Genomic DNA, 25,672 nt, shown 5'->3' with positions numbered 1-25,672 from the left:
TCTTTCTACTGCTTTGATGCTATTCTTTACCAACAGAGCCACGCCAACTCCTTCTGCAGACCTTCCTATCCCTCCAATACACTGTGTAACCTTGGATATTCAGCTCCCAACTACAAACATCCCTCAGCCACAATTTAGTGATGGCCACAACATCTTACCCAGCAATCTGTAAAAGTGCAACAAGAACATCCACCTTGTTTCTGTACTCTGTGCATTGAAATATAACATTCTGAATCTCTAATGCACTGATACTCACCCTGCTGGTTGCAATTTTGTCCTATCATCTGCCTGCACTTCCTGACAGTCTGCGTGCTATCTTTGCTTTCATACCATTCATTTGTCCTATCCCTGAGTCTCTTCACTCCAGTTCCCATTCCCTTACCAAATTAATTTAACCCCACACCAACTGCTCTAACAAACCTGCCTGTGAGAATATTGGTCTCCTTCAGGTTCAGGGTGCAACCCTTCCTTTTTGTACAAGTCATACCATCTCCGAAGAGATCACAATGGTTCAGGAACCTAAAGCCCTGGATTTGTTTCTTGAAGGCATTTACAGGAAAATAAAGAACTATAATAGAATTTGAGAAATATACATTGACAAAAAAAATCAATGTGCAAAGGATGACAAATAATAAAAATAAATGAGTTGGTGAATTATAGGGTCTTTGAAAATGTGTTTGAAGGTTGTTGAAGTTGAGTGAAGTTATCAATGCTGCTCCAAGATCTGGGCCTTGGTACCTCCCTGTGGAACTGGTTCCTCGATTTCCCTCACTTGTAGAATCCAGTCAGAATGGATTGGCAACAGCTCCACCATCAACAGCAATACAGATGCCCCAACAAAGCTGTGTACTTGGCCCTCCCCTGCTCTACTCACTCTTTATCTATGACTGTGAGGCTCAGCACAGCTCTACTGACATCCCCTTTAATGGCTGAATCAAAGGTGATGATGAATCAGCATATTGGAGGGAAATTGAAAATGTTGCATGATGCCACAACAATGATCTCTCATTCAATGTCAGCAAAGCCAAAGAGCTGTTAATCAACATTAGGAGGCAGAAGCCAGTTGTCCATGAACCAGTCCTCATTAGGGGATTGAAGATGGGGAGGGTCAGTAATTCTAAGTTGTTTGGTGTGATTGTATCAGAGAATCCATTGTGGGATCAGCGTGCAAGTGCCATCGGATCTACTTTCTTTGAAGTTTGTGTAAATCTGTCATATCACCTAAAACTGACAAACTTTTGCATCATAACCTGGTCTGGAAACACCAATGCCCAGAAATGGAAAAGTCTACAGAAAGTGGTGGATAAAGCTTAGTCTGTCATAGGCAAAGCCCTCCCAACATTGAACTACAAGGAGTACTGCCACTAGAAAGCAGCATCCCCTCATCGAGGAGCCCTGCCCTATCACGGCCATGCCTTCTGGCTACTACAATCAGGCAGGAGTTATAGGAGCTTTGGGTCAGACACCAGGTTTAGAACCAGCACCAAATATTGAAAGGCTAAGACTGAGTGCACATGGAGAGGATATTTCCGATAGTGTGACAGTTTAGAGCCAGAGGGTAGAGCCTCAGAATAGAAGGCTGCCCCTTTGAAAATGAGATGAGAAATTTCTTTAGTCAGTGGGTGGTGAATTTATGGAATTTATTGCCATAGACAGCAGTACAGGCCAAGTCATTAGATATTTTAAAAGTACATGTTGCCAGGTTCTTGATTAGTCAAGACCTCAAAAAGTTGTAGGGAGAAGGCAGGAGAATGGAGTTGAGAGGGATAATAAATCAACCATAATCGAATGGCAGTGCCCACTTGGTAGGCTAGATGGCCTAATTCTGCTTGTATGTCTTGCAGTTTTAGGGTCTTTAGTTTAAGTGTGTACTGCTTACCTTACAGTTTTTTTATAAGACTGTTTTATTTGCTCTTCAGGAGTTAAATCTGGATTTTCTGCCACAAGCATTGCTGATCAGAACAGTGAGGTGGGAAAGAAAGCATTGTTGACTGTTCTCCCCTCTAACAACAACAGTAAGTTGGAAGATCATTTGTATTTTATAGATTCAAAGGATGAAGGACTTGTTAATCTGATTTGTATTCAGTCAAGTGGTTCTTTGATTTTTGTTCTGTAGTTGGCCTGTGTAGAAACTGTCTGAAAGAAAACGGCGGCTTTAAAAAGCAAAACAAAAGCCCGGAGAACCCAATAAACAGGCCAGGCAATACCTGTGGAGAGAGAAATGGAATTAGCATTTCTAAGTTGAATATGTGAAGTTTCATGGTCTTTGACGAAAAACTAAACCAGAGTTTCTTTCCACGATTTCTGTCTAAAAGTCCACTGATGACATTCACAACACGCTGGAGGAACTCAGCAGGTCGGGCAGCATCCGTGGAAACGATCAGTCCATGGATGCTGCCCGACCTGCTGAGTTCCTCCAGCGTGTTGTGAGTGTTGCTTTGACCCCAGCATCTGCAGATTATTTTGTGTTTACCACTGGTAACATGCAGTTGTCCTGCATCACAGAGGTCAGAGCTTTGACTGAGTACTTCCCTTCTCTTGCAAGCACATGTACCTCAGCAACCAAAAAAAGAAACTTCTGGTCCAGAATATATTGTTGAAAAGAGATTAATGAAAATTTTGAAGGTGGGGGTGAGCAGTTCTGTTGGTTTGCAGGGGCCACGGATTCAAACTCTAACCCAGGGACTTAGGAGTCCTCCCAGAAGGTTTAATTTACAGGTTGAGTCTGTGGTAAAAGCAGTTGCAGTGCTGGCATTTGTTTCAAAGGGAATAGAACATAAAAGCAAGGAGATAATTCTAAGGCTTTATAAGACACTAGTCAAGCCACACTTGGAGTATTGTCAAATTTTGGTCTGCATATTTCAGAAAGGATGTGTTCTCATTGGAGATAGTGCAGAGGAGGTTCAAGAGGATGATTCTGGGAATGAAAAGGTTAACATATGAGAAGCGTTTGGCAGTTTTGGACCTCTACCACTGAAATTTAGAAGAATGCAGGGGCAACTCATTGAAGCCTACCGAATGCTGAAAGGACAAGATAGGGTGGATATGGAGAAGGTGTTTGTCTCTGGTGGGGGTATCCAGAACTAGAGGGTGCAGTCTCAAAATTGAGGGGCCACCTTCTGGAACAGAATTAAGGAGGATTCTTTTTTAGCCAGTGAGTAGTGATCTTTAGAATGCTCTGCCACAGACTGTGGTGGAGGCTGTCTGTGGGTGTATTCAAAGTGGAAGTTGATCATTTCCTGATCGGTTGGGGCACCAGAGGGTATGGTGAGAAGGCAGGTGTATGGAATTAAATGGGATCTGGGATCAGCCATGATGGAATGGTAGAGTAAACCTGATGGGCTGAATGGCCTAATTCTGCTCCTGTGTCTTATGGACTTTATTTAAACAGTGCCTAGAGAAAGCTAATTTTGATAGAGAGCAAAGCAGTTTGCTTATCCAGGCAAGCATTTCTCTATACTGGGAGGGGACTAAACCTTAGAATTTTATTTTATCGTTGATCCCTTAGAAACATGATGCTAATTATTTACTCATCAACTCAATGTCAAAAGTCAATTTATTGTTGTGCACAAATAAATATATACACAGGTGCATTGAAAAACTTAACTTGCATGGAGCTTCAGATGCAAAACATTTGCATGAAAAGCAAACAAATTGTATAGTTTTTACAAGAAAAACACAATGACAACAGTAAAAAATAAATAGTGCCTTTTAGTGCAAAGTAATCCAAGTGATCACAATGTTGGTATACTGACTGTGGATAGGGTTGTGCTGGTCGGTTAAAGAATCACAGTGGATTTCCTGCCAGTAAAGACGCTTAAATTCCACGAGATTTATGGAATAGCTGGTTGGGTTGAATTGTCTTCATTAAAGGGAGAAATGCTTCGGGTCAGAGATGATAGTGTTTAACTAGTGTTGATCACAGGTAGTTGCAACAGGGAAATGTTGGTTTGCCTAGAGATGAGCCACAACAATCAGCATCCCACCTTTTAAACACTGGCCTAATCATGGGGCAATTTACGGTGACCAATTAATCTACCAATTGGTATATCTTTGGACTGAGAGGAAACCAGGACATTTGAAGGAAACCCACGCCATTTACTGGGAGAATGTACAAACTCCTTACAGATGGCATTGAAATTGACACGTTCTGACACACCAAGCTGTAATAGTGTTGCGCTAACCACTACAGTACCATGGATATGAAGTCATGTAAAGGGAACTAATTGGAGTGACTTAAAATGGCTATTATAAAGGGATTTGTTAAGCTAGATTATGATATAATGGTTTCTTTTCTCTTGATCGATAAGAATTGTGCTAAGTCCAGTACTAATGGCTCTTCCTTCTTCTCAGCTGGTGGTCCTCTGATGAATTCAGGCAATCAGCCTTTGATCGTAACACCCAATCCATCAGGCATTAGTTCCCAAATGTCAATGCCATCAATGTACCAGCCTGCTGCTGTGCAAGTGCTGCAGGATCCAAAAACTGGAGTGACCAGCAGTGTGTCGGGGCAGCCCATCTTGATCACCACTCAAGTAAGTGGCCATTCATGTCACCACAGAGAATTTGGAACAGGGGCATGAAATCAAATGTTGACTGGAAAAGTGGCTCTAGGACTGATATTCCTATCCAATGTCGGCAGGCAACTATTAATACCAGGCATAAGAACATAAGAAACAGGAGCTGGAGTCGGCCATTTGACCTGTTGAGTGTGCTTTGTCATTTAATAAGATCATGTCTGATCTGACCATGGATTCAGTTCCACATAGCTGCCTTTTCCTCATAACCCGTAATTTCTCTGCAATGCAAGAAATCTATCTTAATGTCTTAATATATTTAGTGAGGTAGCCTCTACTACATCCCTGGGCAGAAAATTCTATGGTTTCACTATTTTCTGAGAAAAACAGTTGCTTTTCACCTCCTTCCCCTATTTGAGGCTATGTCCCCTAGTTCTAGTTTCTCTTAGCACTGGAAACAGCTTTTTTGCTGCTATCTTATCTATCCCTTTCTTAATTTAGAAACATAGAAGACCCACAGCACAATACAGGCCCTTTGGCCCATAAAGCTATGCCAAACATGTCCTTACCTTAGACATTACCTAGGGTTACCCATGGCCCTCTATTTTTCTAAGCTCCACATACCTATCCAGGAGTCTCTTAAAAGACCCAATTGTACCTGCCTCCACCACCGTTGCCGGCAGCCCATTCCACGCACTCACCACTCTCTGCATTTTTAAGAACAAACAAACAAATGAACTTACCCCTGACATCTCCTCTTCCAAGCACCTTAAAACTTTACCCTCTCGTGTTAGCCATTTCAGCTCTGGGAAAAAGCCTCTGATTATCCACACGATCAGTGGCTCTTATCATCTCTCATCCTCCGTCGCTCCAAGGAGAAAAGGCCGAGTTCACTCAACCTATTCTCATAAGGCATGCTCCCAATCCAGGCAACATCCTTGAAGATCTCTTCTGCACCCTTTCTATGGTTTCCATATCTGTCCTGTAACAAGGCGACGAGAACTGAGCACAGTACTCCAAGTGGGATCTGACCAGAGTCCTATATACCTGCAACATTACCTCTCGGCTCTTAAACAATCCCACGATTGATGAAGGCCAATGCACTGTATGCCTTCTTAACCATAGTCAGCCTGTGCAACAGCTTTGAGTGTCCTATGGACTCGGACCTCAAGATCCCTCTGACCCTCCACACTGCCAGGATTCTTACCATTACATCCTGTCATCATATTTGACCTACTAAAATGAACCACCTCATACTTATCTGGGTTGAACTCCATCTGCCACTTCTCAGCCCGGTTTTGCATCCTATCAATGTCCCGCTTAACCTCTGACAGCCCTCCACACTATCCATAACACCCTCAACCTTTGTGTCATCAGCAAATTTACTAACACATCCCTCCACTTCCTCATCCAGGTCATTTATACAAATCACGGAGAGAAAGGGTCCCAGAACAGATCCCTGAGGCACACCACTGGTCACCGACCTCCATGCAGATTAGGACCCGTCTACAGCCACTCTTTGCCTTCTGTGGACAAGCCAATTCTGGATCCACAAAGCAATGTCCCCTTGGATCCCATGCCTCCCTACTTTCTCAATAAGCCTTGCATGGTGTACCTTATCAAATGCCTTGCTGGTTTGTTGGTTTCTGTAAAATTCTTCTGAATCCCGGTGAGTATAGTCTCAGGTGACTCGATCTCTCCTCGTAAGCTAATCCCATCGTTTCTGAAATAAGCTTGGTGAACCTCCTCTGCACCGCCTCCAAAGCCAGAGACCAGAATTGCACACAGTACTCCAGGTGTGGCCTCACCAGTACCTTGAACAGTTGCAGCATAACTTCCCTACTCTTAAATTCAATCCCTCTGGCAATGTAGGCCGACATTCCATTTGCCTTTTTGATAACCTGCTGGGCCTGCAGAGCAACCTTTTACAATTCATGCACAAGCACTCCCAAGTCCCTCAGCACAAAAGCATGCTGCAGTATTTCATCATTTAAGTAATAATCTGATCTTCTACTTCTCCTTCCAAAGAGGATGATTTCATATTTACCAGTGTTGTACTCTTGCCCATTCAATTCAGTATCACTTGCCATACTCGGTCATCACTTTTTAATGTATATTGTTAACAGTTATAGGGCCAGCACCAAACCTTCACGGGCTTTCCACTCACCAGTGACTGCCAACCAAAGAAATACTCATTTATCTCACTTTCTGCCTTTTATTAGTTAACCAGTTCTCTTATCAATGCCAAAACATTACTCCCAACTCCATGTATCCATATCTTATGGATAAGTCTTTTATGCAATACGTGATTGAACGCCTTATGGAAATCTAAGAGTGCAACATCCACCCATTCTCTTGTCCATTGCACTTATTATATCTCTAAAGAACTACAGTAAGTTTCTGAAACATGTCCTCCCCTTCATGAATCCTTGATGTGTCTGCCTGATGAAACTACTTTTATCAGATGTCTCGCTATTTCTTAATGAGCAAGTATTTTCCCAATCGCAGATGCGGACTAGCCTATAGTTACCTGCCTCTTACCTGCATCCTTTTTTAAAACGGTATAACATTCACAATCTGCTGGGAGCTGCCCAGAGTCCAGAGAATTTTAGTAAATTACCAGAAATGATAATATAACAACGTAATTCTTTTCAGTACCCTGGGGATGCATTCCATCAGGACCGGGGGCTTTAGGCCCACTAGCTTGCTCATTGCTACCTCTTTATTGACAGTGATTGTATCGAAGTCGTCCCCTCGCATTATATCCATGCCATCTCTCTTTGGCAAGTGTCTTCCATTGCGAAGACAGACATGCAGTAGTGATTCAAAGACTTGGCCATTTCCGCCTTTTATTCTTCCAAGGAGCCTGTGTTCACTTTAGCCACCCCTTTTAGCCCATTGTAACAGCTTTTGCTATCTTTTTGTATTTTGTGCTGATTTACTTTCATGATCTATCTTCCTTTTAATTGCTTTCTTAGTGTTTCCCACTACACTTAGTGACATTGATGCTTTCTCTTATTTCCCCCAGTTATCGAAGGCCAGCTCTCCCTACCCTTACTATTGTTGATTTTAACTGGAGTATTTTCTTGAGTACTGTGAAAAATCTCTTTGAAAGTACTCTACTGTTTTTGTCCCACTGTGCACCTGCTGTTTTCAGTCTACGCTAGCCAGCACCCCTCTTATCCCTTTGTCTCACTTGTTTAGGCACAATACACTGGTTTTAGATTGAACTATTACAACCTCCATTTGTATAAGGAATTATTTCATATTATAATTACTCTTTCCAAGAGGATCTACAAGATTGTCAATTTTACTTGTCTCATTGCACAGAGCCAGGTCCAGGATAGCATTTTTCCATGTGTGAAAGCTGTTTATGAAAGTTTTCACAAATGCATTTTATGAAGCCCTCCTCGAAACTGCTTCGACCAACTTGATTTGCCCAATCTATTTGCAAGTTAAAGTCTCATGACAATTATTCATTCTTGCATGCATCAGATATTTCTTGGTTTATTGCCTAGGCCACCAAGTAATAGCAACTCCAATCAGTGATTTCTTCCCCCCCCCCCCCCCCTCCTTTACTACTCCTAATCTCTACCCAGCTGGACTCAACATTTTGCTCCTTAGATCTTGTATCAAAGCCAACATAAGTCAAAGCGAGGACATATAATAGAGCAAAGATTAGTGGAAAGTTATAGAGGATTAGGAAGCTTTTAAAAACCAAAAGAAGGCAACTAAAGTCATTAAGATGGTAAGGGTAGAATATGAAAGAAAGCTAGCCTGTAACATTAAAGTTTCCAAACCAAAATCTGAGGGTCTTTTGCACAAATGCAGCATTTTGTCATGCGTTTGTTTTTAATTTCATAAAACCAAAACTTTCTTCAGATGCATAAAGTGTAAAAGAGAGGCGAATATGGATATTGGACCACTGGAAAACTGCTGGAGTGGTAGTAATGGGAGACAGTGGAAATAGTGGTTGAACTGAATAAGTATTTTGCATCAGTCTTCACCGTTGAAGACACTAGCAGGTCTCAGGTCAGGAAGTGTGTGAAGTTGCCATTAGAGAAAAGGTTCTTGGGAAGCTAAAAGGTCTGAAGGTAAATAAGTCACCTGTACCAGATGGTGAACACCCCAGAGTTCTGAAAGAGGTGGCTGAAGGGATTGTTGCGGCATTAGTAATGCTATCTTTCAAGAATCACTAGAATCTGGAATGGTTCTAGAAGACTGGAAAGTTGCAGATCACTGATCTTGAGACTTCGGCGAAAACATGTTCCACGAAGAGAAGTGTTAATTCTGTTGAAAATGAATAACATTTTCTTATTTAAAATAATCGGGGTTGATCACAAATGCATCATTTTTTCATATGTTTGTTTTTAATTTTATAAATTTTAAGATTATATGATAGCCCATGCCCACAAAATCAGTTGTCCTTAGACAAGAGATTATCATTTCAATTTGATTAAAAAAAAGTGTGCAGAAACATTTAAAATGTATAATATATATGCCAGATGAAAGAAGAGTGAAAAACTAAAAGTATTGAATATTCAACAAATTTTGCTCTTATTTTGTGGTTGTTCAAAATGCATCCCAAGTTTTTGTCAACACCGTCAGATATTTATTTAAAAAAGCAGTAAAATTAGGCAACCACATTGTCAACTATATTCCTGAGGACCCCCTTTCTACCCTCCACATCTGTTAAATGCTACAAAGTCAAACAAGCTCCTGTAAGTTTGCTATTTTATCAATAATTTTTACATATTTATTCATGTTACTACTATCACAACCATGACGTGTCAACACTGTCTCTTTGGTATAGAAAGAATTATTTTAAGTTATGACATAAATTTACAGTGGTATGCAAAAGTTTGGGCACCCCGGTCAAAATTTCTGTTACTGTGAATAGCTAAGTGAGTAGAAGATGAACTGATCTCCAAAAGGCATAAAGTTAAAGATGACACATATCTTTAATATTTTAAGCAAGATTACTTTTTTATTTCCATCTTTTACAGTTTCAAAATAACAAAAAAGGAAAAGGGCCCAAAGCAAGAGTTTGGGCACCCTGCATGGTCAGTACTTAGTAACACCCCCTTTGGCAAGTATCACAGCTTGTAAACACGTTCTGTAGCCAGCTAAGAGTCTTTCAGTTCTTGTTTGGGGGATTTTCACCCATTCTTCCTTGCAATGAGATTCTTGGGCGGTCTTGCATGCTCTTTTGAGGTCTGTCCACAGATTTTCGATGATGTTTAGGTCGGGGGACTGTGAGGGCCATGGCAAAACCTTCAGCTTGCGCCTCTTGAGGTAGTCCATTGTGGATTTTGAGGTGCGCCTAGGATCATTATCCTGTTGTAGAAGCCATCCTCTTTTCATCTTCAGCTTTTATTTACAGATGGTGTGATGTTTGCTTCCAGAACTTGCTGGCATTTAATTGAATTCATTCTTCCTGCTCCCCGTGCCACTGGCTGCAACACAAGCCCAAAGCATGATCGATCCACCCCTGTGCTTAACAGTTGGAGAGGTGTTCTTTTCATGAAATTCTGCATTCTTTTTTCTCCAAACATACCTTTGCTCATTGCGGCCAAAAAGTTCTATTTTAACTTCATCAGTCCACAGGACTCGTTTCCAAACTGCATCAGGCTTGTTTAGATGTTCCGTTGCAAATTTCTTGATGCTGAATTTTGTGGTGAGGATGCAGGAAAGGTTTCCTTCTGATGACTCTTCCATGAAGGGCATATTTGTGCAGGTGTCGCTGCACAGTAGAACAGTGCACCACCACTCCAGAGTCTGCTAAATCTTCCTGAAGGTCTTTTGCAGTCAAACGGGGGTTTTGATTTGCCTTTCTAGCAATCCTACGAGCAGTTCTCTCAGAAAGTTTTCTTGGTCTTCCAGACCTCAACTTGACCTCCACCATTCCTGTTAACTGCCATTTCTTAATTACATTACGAACTGAAGAAACGGCTACTGAAAACGCTTACTATCTTCGTATGGCCTTCTGCTTTGTGGGCATCATTTATTTTAATCTTCAGAGTGCTAGGCAGCTGCTTAGAGGAGCCCATGGCTGCTGATTGTTAGGACAAGGTTTGAGGAGTCAGGGTATTTATAAAGCTTTAAAATTTGCATCACCTGGCCTTTCCTTACGATGACTGTGAACAAGCCATAGCCCAAACATAGCCCTAACAAGCTAATTAAGGTCTGAGGCCTTGGTAAAAGTTACCTGATCTCAAACCTCTTGGGATTCCCAAACTTTTGCATGGTGCTACTTTCCTTTTTTTTCACTCTAAAATTGTACAAAACAAAAATAATACACTAATCTTGCTTAAAAAGTTGAAAAGAATGTTTCATCTTTAGCTCTGACTTTTGGAGATTAGTTCATCTTCTACTCAACTATTCACAGTAACAGAAATTTTGACCGGGGTGCCCAAACTTTTGCATGCCACTGTATGCATTTTAAGTAGAGGACAGAGGCAGCTAGCAACAGAGGGAAAACAAGATGGCTCCTGTATACAACTCATGTATGTCATGTAAAAAAGTGTGTTTTTGTTACCACCGTCAGACATCAACATGGTCAGGTTTTCTGTCTGATGGTGGTGACACGAAGTTTGACAGTGTTGACAAAAGCATCCATATCATCCTCAGTGGAGGCTTGAATATAATTTATGATCACAGTAAATACTAATATGGCTTGTAATGTTTCATTAACCTCTTTATTTATAATATACAGTTATTCCCCAAGTTATGAACGTCCAATTTATGAACAACTCGTACTTACGAACAGCCTACCATAAAGCCTATTATATTAAAAATTCGTCGGCTCGAGGAAGGAGAACGCCGTCCGCCATTTTATGTCGGATCACATTGCCGTTAGCACTGTGTTGAGTGTGTAACTTTGTATTTGGCTTAAATTTTTCTTAGCAAGATTCACCCTGACCCCGCTTTTCCAGTCAGCACTGCCCCACTTGTCCCGTTTAACCTGTCTCAGTGCGGGTGGACTTTAGGACCTGGGGGAGCTCAGGACCCACGACCCGTGGCTGCTGCTGAATCCGCAGTGTTTCTGTTCTGTTAACGGAAAACGATCACGATTGAAAATAAAGTGGAAATAATAAAGCAATCGGAAAGAGGTGAAATGATCATTGAAAAAATGTTAGGCTATAGTCGGTCAACGATCGGAACAATTTTAAAGGATAAAGTGAGAGTAATGGAGCACATGAAAGGCCCTGCCCTGATGAAAGCTACAATTATTACTAAGCAATGCACTGGTTTAATTATTAAAATACATATGTTTAAATGTTTTATATCCATAGAAAGGTAAAATATATACTATATACTAAGACAAACGTTTGACTAACTGACGCTAAATAATACCCGATGTACCCGTTCTGACTTAACGTACAAGTCCGACTTAAAGACGGCCTTAGGAACAGAACTCATTCATAACCCCGGGGACTGCCAGTACATAATTTCCCCTTTATTTCTTCCACACACAGGCCTACAATATTTCTTCACTATATATATCCCCAATGACTAAGACCATAAATGAATTTACAAACCCCATTTCCAGAAAAGTTGGGATATTTTCCAAAATGCAATAAAAACAAAAATCTGTGATATGTTAATTCACGTGAACCTTTATTTAACTGACAAAAGTACAAAGAAAAGATTTTCAATAGATTTACTGACCAACTTAATTGTATTTTGTAAACATAAATTTCGAATTTGGTGGCTGCAACACACTCAACAAAAGTTGGGACAGAGGCATGTTTACCATTGTGTTACATCACCTTTTAATAACAATTTTTAATCGTTTTGGAACTGAGGATACTAATTGCAGTAGATTTGCAACTAGAACTTTTGTCCATTCTTGTTTGATGTAAGACTTCAGCTGCTGAACAGTACGTGGTCTCCGTTGTCTGATTCTCCTCTTCATGATGTGCCATATATTTTCAATAGGAGATAGATCTGGACTGGCAGCAGGGCCAGTCAAGCACATGCACTCTGTTTACAAAGCCAAGCTGTTGTAGCCCGTGCAGAATGTGGTCTGGCATTGTCCTGCTGAAATAAGCATGGACATCCCGGGAAGAGACGTCGCCTTGATGGCAACATATGTCTCTCTAAAATCCTAATATACACCTCAGAGTCAGTGGTACCTTCACATACATGCAACTCACCCATACCGTGGGCACTGATGCACCCCCATATCATCAGAGATGCTGGCTTTTGCACCTTTTGCTGATAACAATCTGGATGGTCATTTTCATCTTTGGCACGGAGAACTGGACGCCTGATTTTTCCAAAAACTAGCTGAGATGTGGACTCATCTGACCACAGCGCACGGTTCCACAGTCTTTCGGTCCATCTGAGATGAGCTCGGGGCCCAGAGAACTCGCCGGCATTTCTGCATAGAGTTGATGTATGGCTTCCTCCTTGCGTAATACAGTTTCAAGTTGCATTTCTGGATGCAGTGATGGACTGTGTTGAGTGACAATGGTTTTCCAAAGTACTCCTGAGCCCAGGTGGCTATAATTGTCACAGTAGCATGACGGTTTCTTAGGCAGTGCCGCTTGAGGACTCGAAGATCACGCGCATTCAACAGTGGTTTCCCACCTTGCCCTTTATGCACTGAGATGTCTCTGAATTCTCTGAATCTTTTCACAATATTATGTACTGTAGATGTTGAAAGGCCTAAATTCTCTGCAATCTTGCATTGAGAAATGTTCTTTTGAACTGACTAACAATTCTCTCACGAACTTTGGCACAAAAGGGTGAGTCATGACCCATCCTTGCAAAGACTGAGCCTTTGATGGACGCTGCTTTTATACTCAGTCATGATACCTCACCTGCTACCAATTAGCCTGCTTAATGTGGAGTCTTCCAAACCAGTGTTACTTGAATATTCTGTGCACTTTTCAATCTTATTTTAACTCTGTCCCAACTTTTGTTGAGTGCGTTGCAGCCATCAAGTTCTAAATTTGTGTATATTTACAAAATACAATTAAGTTGGTTAGTAAAACGATTGAAAATCTTTTCTTTGTACTTTTGTCAGTTAAATAAAGGTTCACGTGAATTAACATATCATAGATATTTGTTCTTATTACATTTTGGAAAATATCCCAACTTTTCTGGAAATGGGGTTTGTAGTTGCACCATTTCATAATCATTTTATAAAATTTCACCAAATTAAACAGAATTAAATTCATAGTAATTTTGCACAATTTCATAGTAATTCCATTAAATTCTGAACTTCATGTATTTTAGGAAGTTATGGCTAGGCAGCAGCTATCAGTGGAGGAGTGAAGGACAAGAAACGGAATACCAAAAAAAATGGAGAGATAAAATATATAGTGAGCCAGTGTTAAAGGAGGAGTACCTGAGAAAGGAAAAGCAAAGATGGAAGAAGAGAGTAGAGGATGGGAAGATAAAAACTATCAGTGATTTGAATGAAAGGGAAAAGAGGAGTAAGAGAAAGACGTGGAAACATAGACAGCAAGAGAGCGTAAGAGAAAGGGCCCAGAACACCTAGAAACTCCCCCAGATAGTCCATTGGATCAGACTATACTGATGGAGCCATCATCACCGGGTCATGCAAGCAGGACGAGGGAGATCTTACCACCTGTCTGCTGAAGTCATGGACTTCATAGAGGAAGAGCGTATTAATCGTCTACTTCCTGATAAAACTGACTGAATGCTTTCGAAGATTTTCAAGCCCAGAAATGGATGGATTTTTTTTTAGTTCCTGGTGTGTTTTCTGATACTTATGTTTAAACATTGCAGTTATTCTGTGGTTTTTATTTTGCTATTTACCATTGTTAATATTTACAAACGAATGAAATGTAAATGACAAATTGTTATTTGTTGTAATAAATTGTTAACTAAAGTCGTTAAGCGAGGAAGCATTGACTTGAGTGGTGAAAAGACTGGAATTGTTTGTTGTAATTAGGCCACTGCCACCACTGTCAGGTCTCAGACACCACCGTCAGATGGAACTTTTTGCTTTAAATTAATATGCTTACAATCTGTTCCTCCAAAACAGTTGATTTATTAAAGTAATTGTCTTTTTAAAATTAATAATGTTTTTATGTTCAAAATTGTTATTTTGTATATTTAATGCTAATGATAAAAGTTGCATGATGTAAGTTTTTAAAGGAGTACACGTGAAGTAGTATAAAAAATGAACAAAAGTGAATGTTCAACATTTAACAGCATATATGTGTACCTATGGTGTAGACACAATGATTTAAAAGCTCTAAATCTATATAAGACTAAATAAATAAGAATAATTAGCTTTTTATTGTGTCTGTGTTGCCAAAAACTAAGTAGTGACAGGAAAAACACATTTTATGAAAAAATTACAAAATCAGGCGGTTGCACCGAAATATTGCTTGATTGCTGAGACCTTGTTCTGTAAACATATAAGTTTAGATTTCTTAACATTTAAAATGTTTTCTTTTCAACATTAAAACCTGTGTTATCCAAATTCTCAAGAATCAGTGAGATATCAGTCAAGGAGGGAGAGAGGCAGAAGAAAGGAAACTATGGGCCAGTTAGTCTGACCTCTGTTTGGGAAGATGTTGGAGTTGATTATTGGAGATGTACTTTCAGGGTACTTGGAGGCACATGATAAAATAGGTTGTAGTCAAGGGAAAATCTTGTCTGTCAAGTCTGTTTTAATTTGAAGTAATAAAAGGCAGGATAGACAAAGGAGAATCAGTGGATGTTATGGACTTGGACTTTCAGAAGGCATTTGACAAGGTACCATACATGAGGCGGCTTAACAAGCTACATTTTATGGGTAAGATTCTAGCATGGATGAAACAGTGGCTGATTGGCAGGAGGCAAAGAGTGGGAATAAAGGGGGTCTTGTTGGCTGCTGGTGACTTGTGGTGTCCCAAAGGGATCTGTGAGACCAATTATTTTTACATTATATGTCAATGATTTGGATGATGGAGTTGATGGCTTTGTTGCAAAGTTTGCAGATGTGAAGATAGCTGGAGGGCCAGGTAGTTTTGATCAAGTAGAGCTGCTACAGAAGGACATGGACAGATTAGGAGAACGGGCAAAGAAATAGCAGATGGAATAGTGTTGGGAAGTGTGTGGTCTTGTACTTTGGTGGAAGAAATGAAAGGGTTGACTATTTTCTAAATGGAGAGAAAATACAAAAAATAGATGCAAAGAGACTTGGGAGTCCTTATGAAGGATTCCTTAAAGGTTAATTTGCTTGTTGAGTCTATGGTGAGGAAGGCAAATGCGATGTTAGCATTCATTTCAAGAGGACTAGAATATAAAAGCAAGAATGTAATGTTGAGACTTTATAAAACACTGGTGAGGCCTCACTTGGAGTATTGTGCAGGTTTGAGCCCCTTAGCTTAGAAAGTATGTGCCGAAACTAGAGAGAGTTCAGAGGAGGTTCACAAAAATGATTTCAGGATTGAATGGTTGTCATATGAAGAGTGTCTCATGGCTCTGGGTCTGTATTCACTAGAGTTCAGAAGAATGAGGGGTGACCTTAATGCAACCTATCGAATGGTGAAAGGCCTTGATAGAGTGGATGTAGAGAGGATATTTCCTATGGTGAGAGAGCCTAAGACCAGAGATTACAGCCTTGGAATAGAGGGGTGTCCTTTTAGAACGGAGATGATGAGGAATTTCTTTAGCCAGAGAGTGTTGAACTGGTGTTATTCTTCGCCATAGGCAGCTAAGGAGACCAAGTGTTTAATGTACGTTTCAGGCAGAGATTGATAAATTCTTGATTGGTCAGGACATGAAGGGCAAAGGGAAGAAGGCAAGAGACTGAGACTGAGAAGAAAATTGGGTCAGTATTGCTGAAATGCTGGAGCAGACTTGATGGCCCAAATAACCTCATTCTGCTTGTATGTCTTGTAGTCTTACCTCTGGCAATTTCCCTAAATCTTATCCTTAATTGAAATCATCTTCCTGCCTATCCTGTATTATATGATACCCTTGGATATTTAATTTCCAATCTTCTCCAACCAGCAACTATGTTTCTGTAATGGTCATTAGATTATACCTGCTTGTACTGGTTTTTCCCAAGACTCTTCTCTCAGGGGAAAGTATATGAAAGGCAAATTTACTTACTGGGAGGTTGGGAACTTTTTCGCCTCGGGCCTTGTTCATTGCCAATTTCTGCCTATGCTTTGAATGTTGGGCTACACCTTCTATCATGGTAATTCTTAAGCTGTTGATGATCCCAGGTCCTTTTTGATGTTCTTACTGATTTTTAAAAGACTGAGTTCATACGCAATAGACTGGAATTATGATAGGACCTTGGAGAAACACAAGTATTTTTATCCCACTATTGTTGCTTCCAGGTTGAAGTTTTCTCTTTTTTTTAAAATTTTTATTGCTTTGTGAGAACTTTTAGCTATGTGGCTGTGCTGGTTTGTGGCAGTCGGTCATTAACATGTTTTGGGTTTTATTGGTTCTTTTAAAGCATTGTGATTATAGATTGTGGTAGCTAATGTGCTCATTGTAAACTGGGCTGAGCAGTACTCTTGGGGAGGAAAGAAACAGCTTCTAAGAATTGAACAAGACGTGTATAAAGGTGCAGTAGAAAGTCTGCTATGATTGTTGTTCAGAGCTGATACAGAATTCAAACCTGGATATCTTTGCACAAGATTCTCTTTGCACAGCTGTTTTAAACTAATCAACGCTGTCTATCAATTTTGCTACCAGGAAGGAATTTTATTATTGCTTTTGTTTATCAAATTTTGCACCATTAATTTTAAATCTTTGGTCCATCTTCTCTTGGTATATCTCTAGTATTAGGAGACTGGAGAGTTAATGTTTTACTCTGGTTCCTCTCCACAGGGTTTTACTGTGAAAGACCTGAGGTCTGTACAGAATCCGGTTGGTATTGTACTCAATGTACAGGGTGGTCAAGGAGCAGCCCCGTACCAAACTAAGCCCTTGACATTAGTGCCAGGTATGTGGAGCAATGGCCCAGGTAGGTTAAGTGATGTATGCTTCTTATTAAGTTGCATATTATTTGTATTAACTATTGATATAAATCATATGAACATCTGGTTGTAAGCAATACTCTGATTCTGCAATGACAGCTGGTGTTTGTTACATGTTGTTGCCCATGATAATATGTTTATTGCTGCAATAAGATGAGCAAAAAGCATCAAGGTTTGGTTACTTGCCTCTTTGGTACTAATCATGAGATTTTGCATTCATAGCTGCCTATGGTGCTAGTTCTAGTTTAAAGATACTTTTAAACTTCACCTGTGACTGATGTAATTACAGCAAAATGACCACTCCTGACTGCTGTTCTGAACAATGACGTCTGACCATGTATGATAGTGATACCCTTCATGATGTCACCATTACTGTCATTGCTCATACAAATAAGCTGTTAAATTTGTTATTTTTAAAGAGTTGAGAGGAGCTAGATTAATTTATGAAAATAATTTATTGCCCTATCCAATATTTTCCCTTTTCATATTATACTTGAGAAGGTTATTAGAGTTGTAGGTCAGTTTGGAATTGCAGATTTGGGTTCAGTGGAGTTAGGCCCAAGGAATATGTTGCATCAGTAATGTAAAGGATGTAGAACAGTTAATAAAGAAACTCATTCTTGGATAAGAAAGCTTAGAGGGTGTTGGATTCTGAGGTTTTTAATGCAAGGTGTTTCAGAAGTCAGGAAAGAGGCACAAAATTTGTTGCGTCATGATTAAGTGTTAATAGAACAAAGAAAATTGAAAATGGGCGCAACAGGAGCAGAGGCTAGCAGAAGGGAAAGGGGAAACAAAAGATGGCTCCACCGTGTGGTCAGATCTTTTTATACCTCATAGATGAGGAATTTTCCATTCAAATTTGCAGATGAGAGGCAACCAATCAGATGGCCCCTATTCAAATAATGCAATACTAAGAAAAGCTTCTAGAGCTTTCCTGAATGATACAAAGAACTGTAACCACACTTGACATCCGTATGAGCATACTGTGGCTACTAGGAAATGGACCAAACAGGCAAATGGGAATCTTGGTTGTCATGGACCATTTGGGCCTCATTTCCATGCTATGTGAATATAACAGCACGCAAGTTAGAACAACAAAATTTGGCATCTGAAAAAGATTATGGGCCTCTTGCCGAATCAAAGGATTATCTTTCTTTGACCAATCCGATTTGAGTTCTTTTAAATTCTGCTGCTTGATAGCCTCGCAGTGATCTTGAAGGCAGTTTGGAGTGTATGTTAACTATATTCGCAGCAATCACATGAGAATTCCGAGCAGTTCTGCCATCTCCTTCGCCAGAGCCACTATTGAACCCAGAGTGAAATAAATAGTGATCCTTTTTGAACTGTTTAATAAGTACATTCATTCCTCTTTGAAGTCTGCAATAATTTTGTGTTACTTGCACATTTTGTTCTTTCTCTTCCTCTTTTGATGAGTTGTCAAGCTGACCTTGAATACGTCATCCCAGTGATTGTTGCTCCAATTTAGAGCTTGAGGATGCTCTTTGACTGTGATGGCATCATGGTCCAGCTCTGGCCCATATGATAACACTTGTACATGATCATTGGAGCAAAAATAGTTGTACTTCTTGCAAAGGGAGGTGACGCCTTGTAAATTCATTGTGTATTGCATTTGAACTTTATCTGTTCATTTGGTTTTGTGTTTCAGTGTATATTCTCTTGTTTTGACTTGATGGTGCTATTCTTTCTTGTAGATTTAAATAATAAAATCTGACTCTTACCTTATTATTAATTCCCTCCGCACTAATCCTAACCTTATTACAAGAGCTGGTTATCTGTAAATTTAAAATTACATGATAATCAAATCTGTCATAGCTAGGTACAGGGCTCATTGGGTTGGTCAAACAGTTGAAGTTATTAACTGATCTCTTTTGGTCTTGGGGTGAAGATGAGTTTTTTTCTAGCAATTTTGATGTAATTTTGGGTATTTATTTATTTAAAATTATTGTGGCTCCCAGATTGATAAGTATCCAATCATTACCTTGGAGTTATTGTGTGATTGCATCCTTATAGGGTTTTTATCGGAACGCGTGCCCTGAGGTCTTGCTCAGAGATTGACCAGGTGCCATGGGAGCAAAAATGACAACTGAGAAGATGGGGAAATGGAATAGAGGGTGGTATGGTATCAAAAATAGTGACAATATGACTCGTCCTGCTTGATGGCAAGTACAAGCAGGTCTTGCTGTTGTTATCAGGTGTTGGGGGTTTGAATTCGGGGCAAACGTCTTGAGGATTAGAGGCTATTAAGCTAGTTGGTTCTTCAAGTCAAAGTGATTAGCTGTATTTGGGTTGATGGATAGTTAATGCTGCAGGTCTGATAGTCTGGTAGTTTTTTTTCCCCAGGATTTGACCATTAAGATGTTTTGAATTGTATCCCTCCCTTAAGTACCATTTTCATCACATACATCCTCACTGTTCAGCAACCCTGCCCTTAAGGGGTGAGTACAATATGTTGCTCAGCATTTAAAATAGTTGTCACAGAAAAATTATGTTTCAGAAATGCTGGTTTCAACCTCCCTTAAAACATTTCAAGGTGGTCCGGAGGGCATGTAAGCTTCATACTAGGGTGAACAGAATTCACATGTTCACTCAACTGACAGCTTGTGAGTCAGGTCTTGTAGGAGAAGCAGCCTGTAGCTTCATGTTTCATTTCCATTCCATTTGTAACTCGTAAAGACTGATGGATTCAACTTCTATAATGCAATGATCTCTTGGCAACGATAGCAAACAGCATTCTGTTGCAGGTTTGTGGAAGAGTAAGAATTGTAATTAAGTGCATTGACATTACTTTAATATTTGTGCTGTAATTTTGCTGATCACCTCATAATGTTTTTATTTTGCTTGTTTTTGGAATATTTAGAATGCAGTTTCTCCCCCATAACTTGAGATAGGAATTGTTTGCATAAATTGGCTATCAAACCATCAGCTGAGATGTCATCTGTGATCTAAGACTATTGCATGTCTGGTGGATTCACTATGTCAACTTGAGGTTTTGGTTATTAAAATATTCAGCTGTATTTATACATTAGTTTTGGTCCAATAGATTCTTTCTAAGGCTTGGGTTAGTTACCCAGGCTTGTAGACTTCTTGGATTTGCTATGCCATCATGTCTAAAGTATGTCTATGGAAGAACAAAGAGCGTAAGAGAGACAAATAAGGATTTATTGAAGTGGCCAGTCCCAGTGAATTTCAACCTGAAACATCAATTGTCTTTTCTTTTCCATTGAATATTGCCTGACCTGCTGGGTTCCCCTAGCTTTGTCTGTTTCTCCAGTTTTCCAGTATCTGCAATCTGTTGTCATCAGTAAGGTATATTGCTTGACTGTGGCCTGCAGAAAGGGAAATTATACAGTGTCTATTCATATGTTCAAACAATAATATTTTTCCACAGGATGGGGCTGTCAATGATATACTGGCATCTGTTTTGTATGATTTGACAACTCCACGAATGAACTCCCACCATTTATGACTTTGTGAATTATAAGTGTTGCAAGTGTCTTGAGTCTTGTTTCTCATTGGTGAGTCCTGCACTATGGAAGGCTGAGCATAGGTATTGATAGCCATGACAGACTAACAAGCTGCAGAAAAAGGGACCATGCTGGCAAGGATTTGTCAGGTTGGTTTTATGGATATCCTGAACTCTCCTCAATAATGAGGCTGGAGCATTCAGCAATTTGAAGGGCAGAAGAGGCTGATGCTAGAATCCAGCCTCTTAGTGAACAGGAATATAAGAGACAGGTGCATAGCTTTGTAACTGTGCAAAGTAGGGAATGGGTTGGGATCTACTGGAATCTTGTGACTGCTTCCATCAATGCAGTTGAAATGCTCAATACCCCACTGTTTCCCAATGTCAAGCCACATTATAGAATTTTATAGAAGAGGATTGTTTACTCATCAACTGGCAATTGTAAAAGTGATCATTTATTTATAGTCATAGAGCACTACTGGACAGTAACAGGCCCTTTGCCCATTTAGTCTGTGCCAAGCTGTTACTCTGCCTAGTTCCCTGGGTCATATCTCTCTATACCACTCCTATCCATATACCTATCCAAGCTTCTCTTAAATGTTGTAGTTGAAGCCTCATTCACTACTTCCACTGGCAGCTTGTTCCAGACTCTCACCACCCCGTGAATGAAATTCTCCTCATTTTCCCCTCAAGTATTTCACCTTTCACCCTTGTTAGTGCTTGTCTCACTCAACCTCATTGTTTGCATTTACCCTACTATACCCCTCATAATTTTGTATATCTCTGTTCCCCAGAGTGTCGGAGAATGAGGGGAGATTTGATAAAGTACTACCTTTCCCTGTAACTCAGATCCTCAGGCTGGGCAGCCTCCATGTAAATGTTCCCTGTAAACTCAAGCAGACAGTAGAATGAGCAATTCAGCAAACAATTCTAAGTAATTTCTTCCATGTTGCCAAATTTAGATTTCTGAAAATTTTCTAAAAAAATTACTTCTGTATCTTGAAGCTAGCAAAAGCCTTTTTTAGTTTGTCAATTCAGGTGATGGGGGGAGATAGGTTGAAAATCTTGGCACAGTTCTTCAGTTGTAACTTTATCACAAAATTACAACTATTTCCCTTCAGATCCCCTGTTGCCAAATTCTTTGATAGCAACTATCACACTGTAAATCCATTACCTTCAGTGATTACACTGGAACTCAAAATTTTCTGTTGTTCAAGATGTTTTGCTGTTTGCCAAGTTGACTGGAGTTTGGCCTTTGACTATAATTAAGATCAATTTATAGTGCAGATTGAATACCGCTTATCCGAAACACTTGGGGGCAGAAATGTTTCTGATTTTGGGTTTTGAAATATGTAATGAAATAGCTTGGGATTCCCATTTCCGACTCTGAATTTATATATAAGCAGTCTTTCTCCTACATGTATTTATCACACATGCATACTTAACAGTAAAATTTATTACATGGCATTAATATGAAAATATAATGTGTGCGGCGTAACAAAAGCAGCACAGCAGCATCAGGAGAATACCTGAATCAGCTGTTGAACAACAAACGATGGCAGGCTTTTGGTCTCCACCTCTGATGCCTTGATTTGATTAAAAGGTACCATATTTGTATTTTACTTTGGGGGGGGAGGGGTTTATGTAAGGTATAAAAATAATCAGCATTGTAGACTTGTCCTGGTGTTAGATTTTCATCAGCACCAATCTATGCAAACTCATCAATTAATTTCTCTGCTGCTTTGTGCTCAGCAGGTACTTTATCACCACAAATCTTTAAAAATTTAATGTATGCCTTTTAAATTTCTGCAGCCAGCCTGCTGAGTATTAACAATTACCTTCAGGTCTCAGTTTGTTGTGATAGGTCTTTGTTTCATGATCAGCATACTGTTAAGTGACAGATCTTCACACTGACGAATTCATTCTCTCAATACATGATTGAGATCTTCACTTTTTTACCCCCAGTGTTTTTCTATTTTTCATTAACTTCTGTTCATTAGATATGAGGTCACTTCTCAGAACCTCCTGTGTGATGTGCAGAAACCTGTGCATCGCCTGGGAACCTTTCCAGCTCCTTGTGGAATTTTTCATTTGTGATGTCCTATCAGCGCTCAAAAAAACATTGGATTTCAGATAAGGAGTACTCAACCTGTATTAAATTGGAATCTGAGTTACATTCCCACATAGCAGTCAATTGTACTCTGCTTTGTCACTCTCCCAACGAGTGCCATCCATGGGAGATGACAGTGATTGTGTCAAAAGCTATTTTCACAAAACTATAAAAACATTGATCAGATTGTTGACACAGCTGGATGGCATTATGGAGCCTGTTACACAGCCCCTGCTTGTCATCCAGTGTGGCAGGTGTGAGTCAAGTTCTTGTGTGAATGGTGCCAAGCATCCAGATATATTTTAAATAAACTTGTATTTCGTCAGAAGACATTTTAAAAAGACACTGCCTTTTTAAACCTGATTTACATCATAAGAGTAGGGGTCTGCAACATGAATCTCACTTTGCCTAAAAAGCCAACATATTTAAGAGGATGGCAGGATATTGCTGTATATTGTAAGCAGTTATTTGAAAACTGTTGTGTTGGAATGAGGGCAAGAAATTAAACTGGGAGGAATTGGTGTTGAAGTGAAACAACCATGGCTGAAATACTGCATAACAAAGGAGAACTGAGCCCCCTTGTTCATACAAGGACAGAAATTTCTGTTGTAATTAGTTTATTGCTTGTACAACTTTGGTTTCTTCGTACATTTCTAGTCCTAATCTTAATCCTGTAAAATGCAAACAAACCCACAGCATGTGTGTGGAGTTTGGAATTGGAGGGATCTCAATTCCTGTGGAAGAAAAATTATTTTCTTGATCCGTTTGCCATTTGCAAAAGCATGCACTAAAGCTTGAAAGAAAAAGAATACCTGTACCTGTGGAAGACTTGCAGACAAGGATTGGAATATTTTAAAAACTACTAACTGCAGTTTGTATGAGGTGGCAGCTTGGTTGACAGTGGTATTGATACACAAAATTTGTCTTTCTTTGAATATGATGCTGACACTGGATTATTATCACGATCCTGACTACCTTGTTTTCTCTTGAATTAACTGTCTATTGAGCTAAGCAATAACAGGTGGAAAATGGCAATCTCTTTGATTATTGTTTGCCTATAATTTCATACCCTGTTCCAAAATAATTCTGTGAGAATCCTTCTTGAATCCATAGGCTCTCATGTTCATTCATGAGCATATTTAACAGACTTGATAAAATAGTCAGAATCAGGTTTATTATCACCGGCATGTGACGTGAAATTTGTTAGCAGCAGCAGTTCAATGCAATACATAATCTACAGAGAGAGAAAAAAATAATAAATAAAATAGAACATAATAAATAAGTAAATCAATTGCATATATTGAATAGATTATTAAAAATGTGCAAAAATGGAAATACTGTATATTAAAAAAGTAAGGTGGTGTCCAAAGCTTCAAAGTCCATTCAGGAATCGAATGGCAGAGGGGAAGAAGCTGTTCCTGAATTGCTGAGTGTGTGCCTTCAGGCTTCTATATCTCCTACCTGATGGTAACAGTGAGAAAAGGGCATGCCCTGGATGCTGGAAGTCTTTAATAATGGACACTACCTTTCTGAGACACTGCTCCCTAAAGATGTCCTGGGTACTTTGTAGGCTAGGGCCCCAAGATGGAGCTGACTAGATTTACAACCTTCCGCAGCTTCTTTTGGTCCTGTGCAGTAGCCCCTCCATACCAGACAGTGATGCAGTCTGTCAGAATGCTCTCCATGGTACAACTGTAGAAATTTTTGAGTATTTGTTGACATGCCAAATCGCTTCAAATTCCTAATGAAGTATAACCGCTGTCTTGCCTTCTTTATGACTACATCAGTGTGTTGGGACCAGGTTAGGTCCTCAGAGATCTTGACACCCTGGAACTTGAAGCTGCTCACTCTCCCCACTACTGATCCCTCTGAGGATTGGTATGTGTTCCTTTGTCATACCTTGCCTGAAGTCCACAGTCAGCTCTTTTGTCTTACTGGCATTGAGTGCCAGGTTGTTGCTGCAGCACCATTCCGCTAGTTGGCATATCTCATTCCTGTATGCCATCTCGTCATCACCTGAGATTCTACCAACAATGGTTGTATCATCAGCAAATTCGTAGATGGTATTTGAGCTATGCCTAGCCACACAGTCATGTGTATGTAGAGAGTAGAGCAGTGGGCTAAGCACACACCCCTGAGGAGTGCCAGTGCTGATCGTCAGTGAAGAAGGTATGTTATCACCATTCCGCACAGACTGTGGTCTTCTGGTTAGATTAGATTATGAGGACAAGTAGTCTTCTTTTACATTCATTTAGTAATGCATGCATTAAGAAATGATACGATGTTTCTCCAGAATGATATCACAGAAACACAAGACAAACCAAGACTAAAAAAAACTGACAAAAACCACATAATTATAACATATAGTTACAACAGTGCAAAGCAATACCATAATTTGATGAAAAACAGACCATGGGCACGATAAAAAAAAAGTCTCAAAGTCTCTTGAAAGTCCCATCATCTCATGCAGATGTTAGAAGGAAGAAAAAAAAACTCTTCCTGCCATGAACTTCCAGCGCCGCAAACTTGCCGATGCAACATCCTGGAAGCACCCGACCACAGCCAACTCTTGAGTCCATCCAAAAACTTCAAGCCT

General features: G+C 39.9%; 1 protein-coding gene across 8 annotated transcripts in view; it reads left to right on the top strand.

The window, feature by feature from the left end:
• Positions 1-25,672, top strand: part of pogzb (pogo transposable element derived with ZNF domain b) — a 101,096-nt gene that overhangs the window by 31,603 nt on the left and 43,821 nt on the right. For 5 of the 8 annotated variants that reach the window (XM_072283387.1, XM_072283396.1, XM_072283423.1 and 2 more), the window contains exons 3-5: positions 1,920-2,015; positions 4,354-4,535; positions 17,334-17,469. In XM_072283387.1, coding sequence (XP_072139488.1) covers positions 1,920-2,015; positions 4,354-4,535; positions 17,334-17,469 — 414 coding nt within the window. The remainder of the gene's footprint in view (positions 1-1,919; positions 2,016-4,353; positions 4,536-17,333; positions 17,470-25,672) is intronic. The other 3 variants (XM_072283412.1, XM_072283404.1, XM_072283434.1) reach the window with 2 other exon arrangements.

The sequence above is a fragment of the Mobula birostris genome, chromosome 2 (genome assembly GCF_030028105.1).
Source record: "Mobula birostris isolate sMobBir1 chromosome 2, sMobBir1.hap1, whole genome shotgun sequence".
NCBI lineage: Eukaryota > Metazoa > Chordata > Chondrichthyes > Myliobatiformes > Myliobatidae > Mobula > Mobula birostris.
The sequence above is the reverse complement of the archived record's forward strand: the minus strand, read 5'-3'. Positions and strand labels throughout refer to the sequence as shown.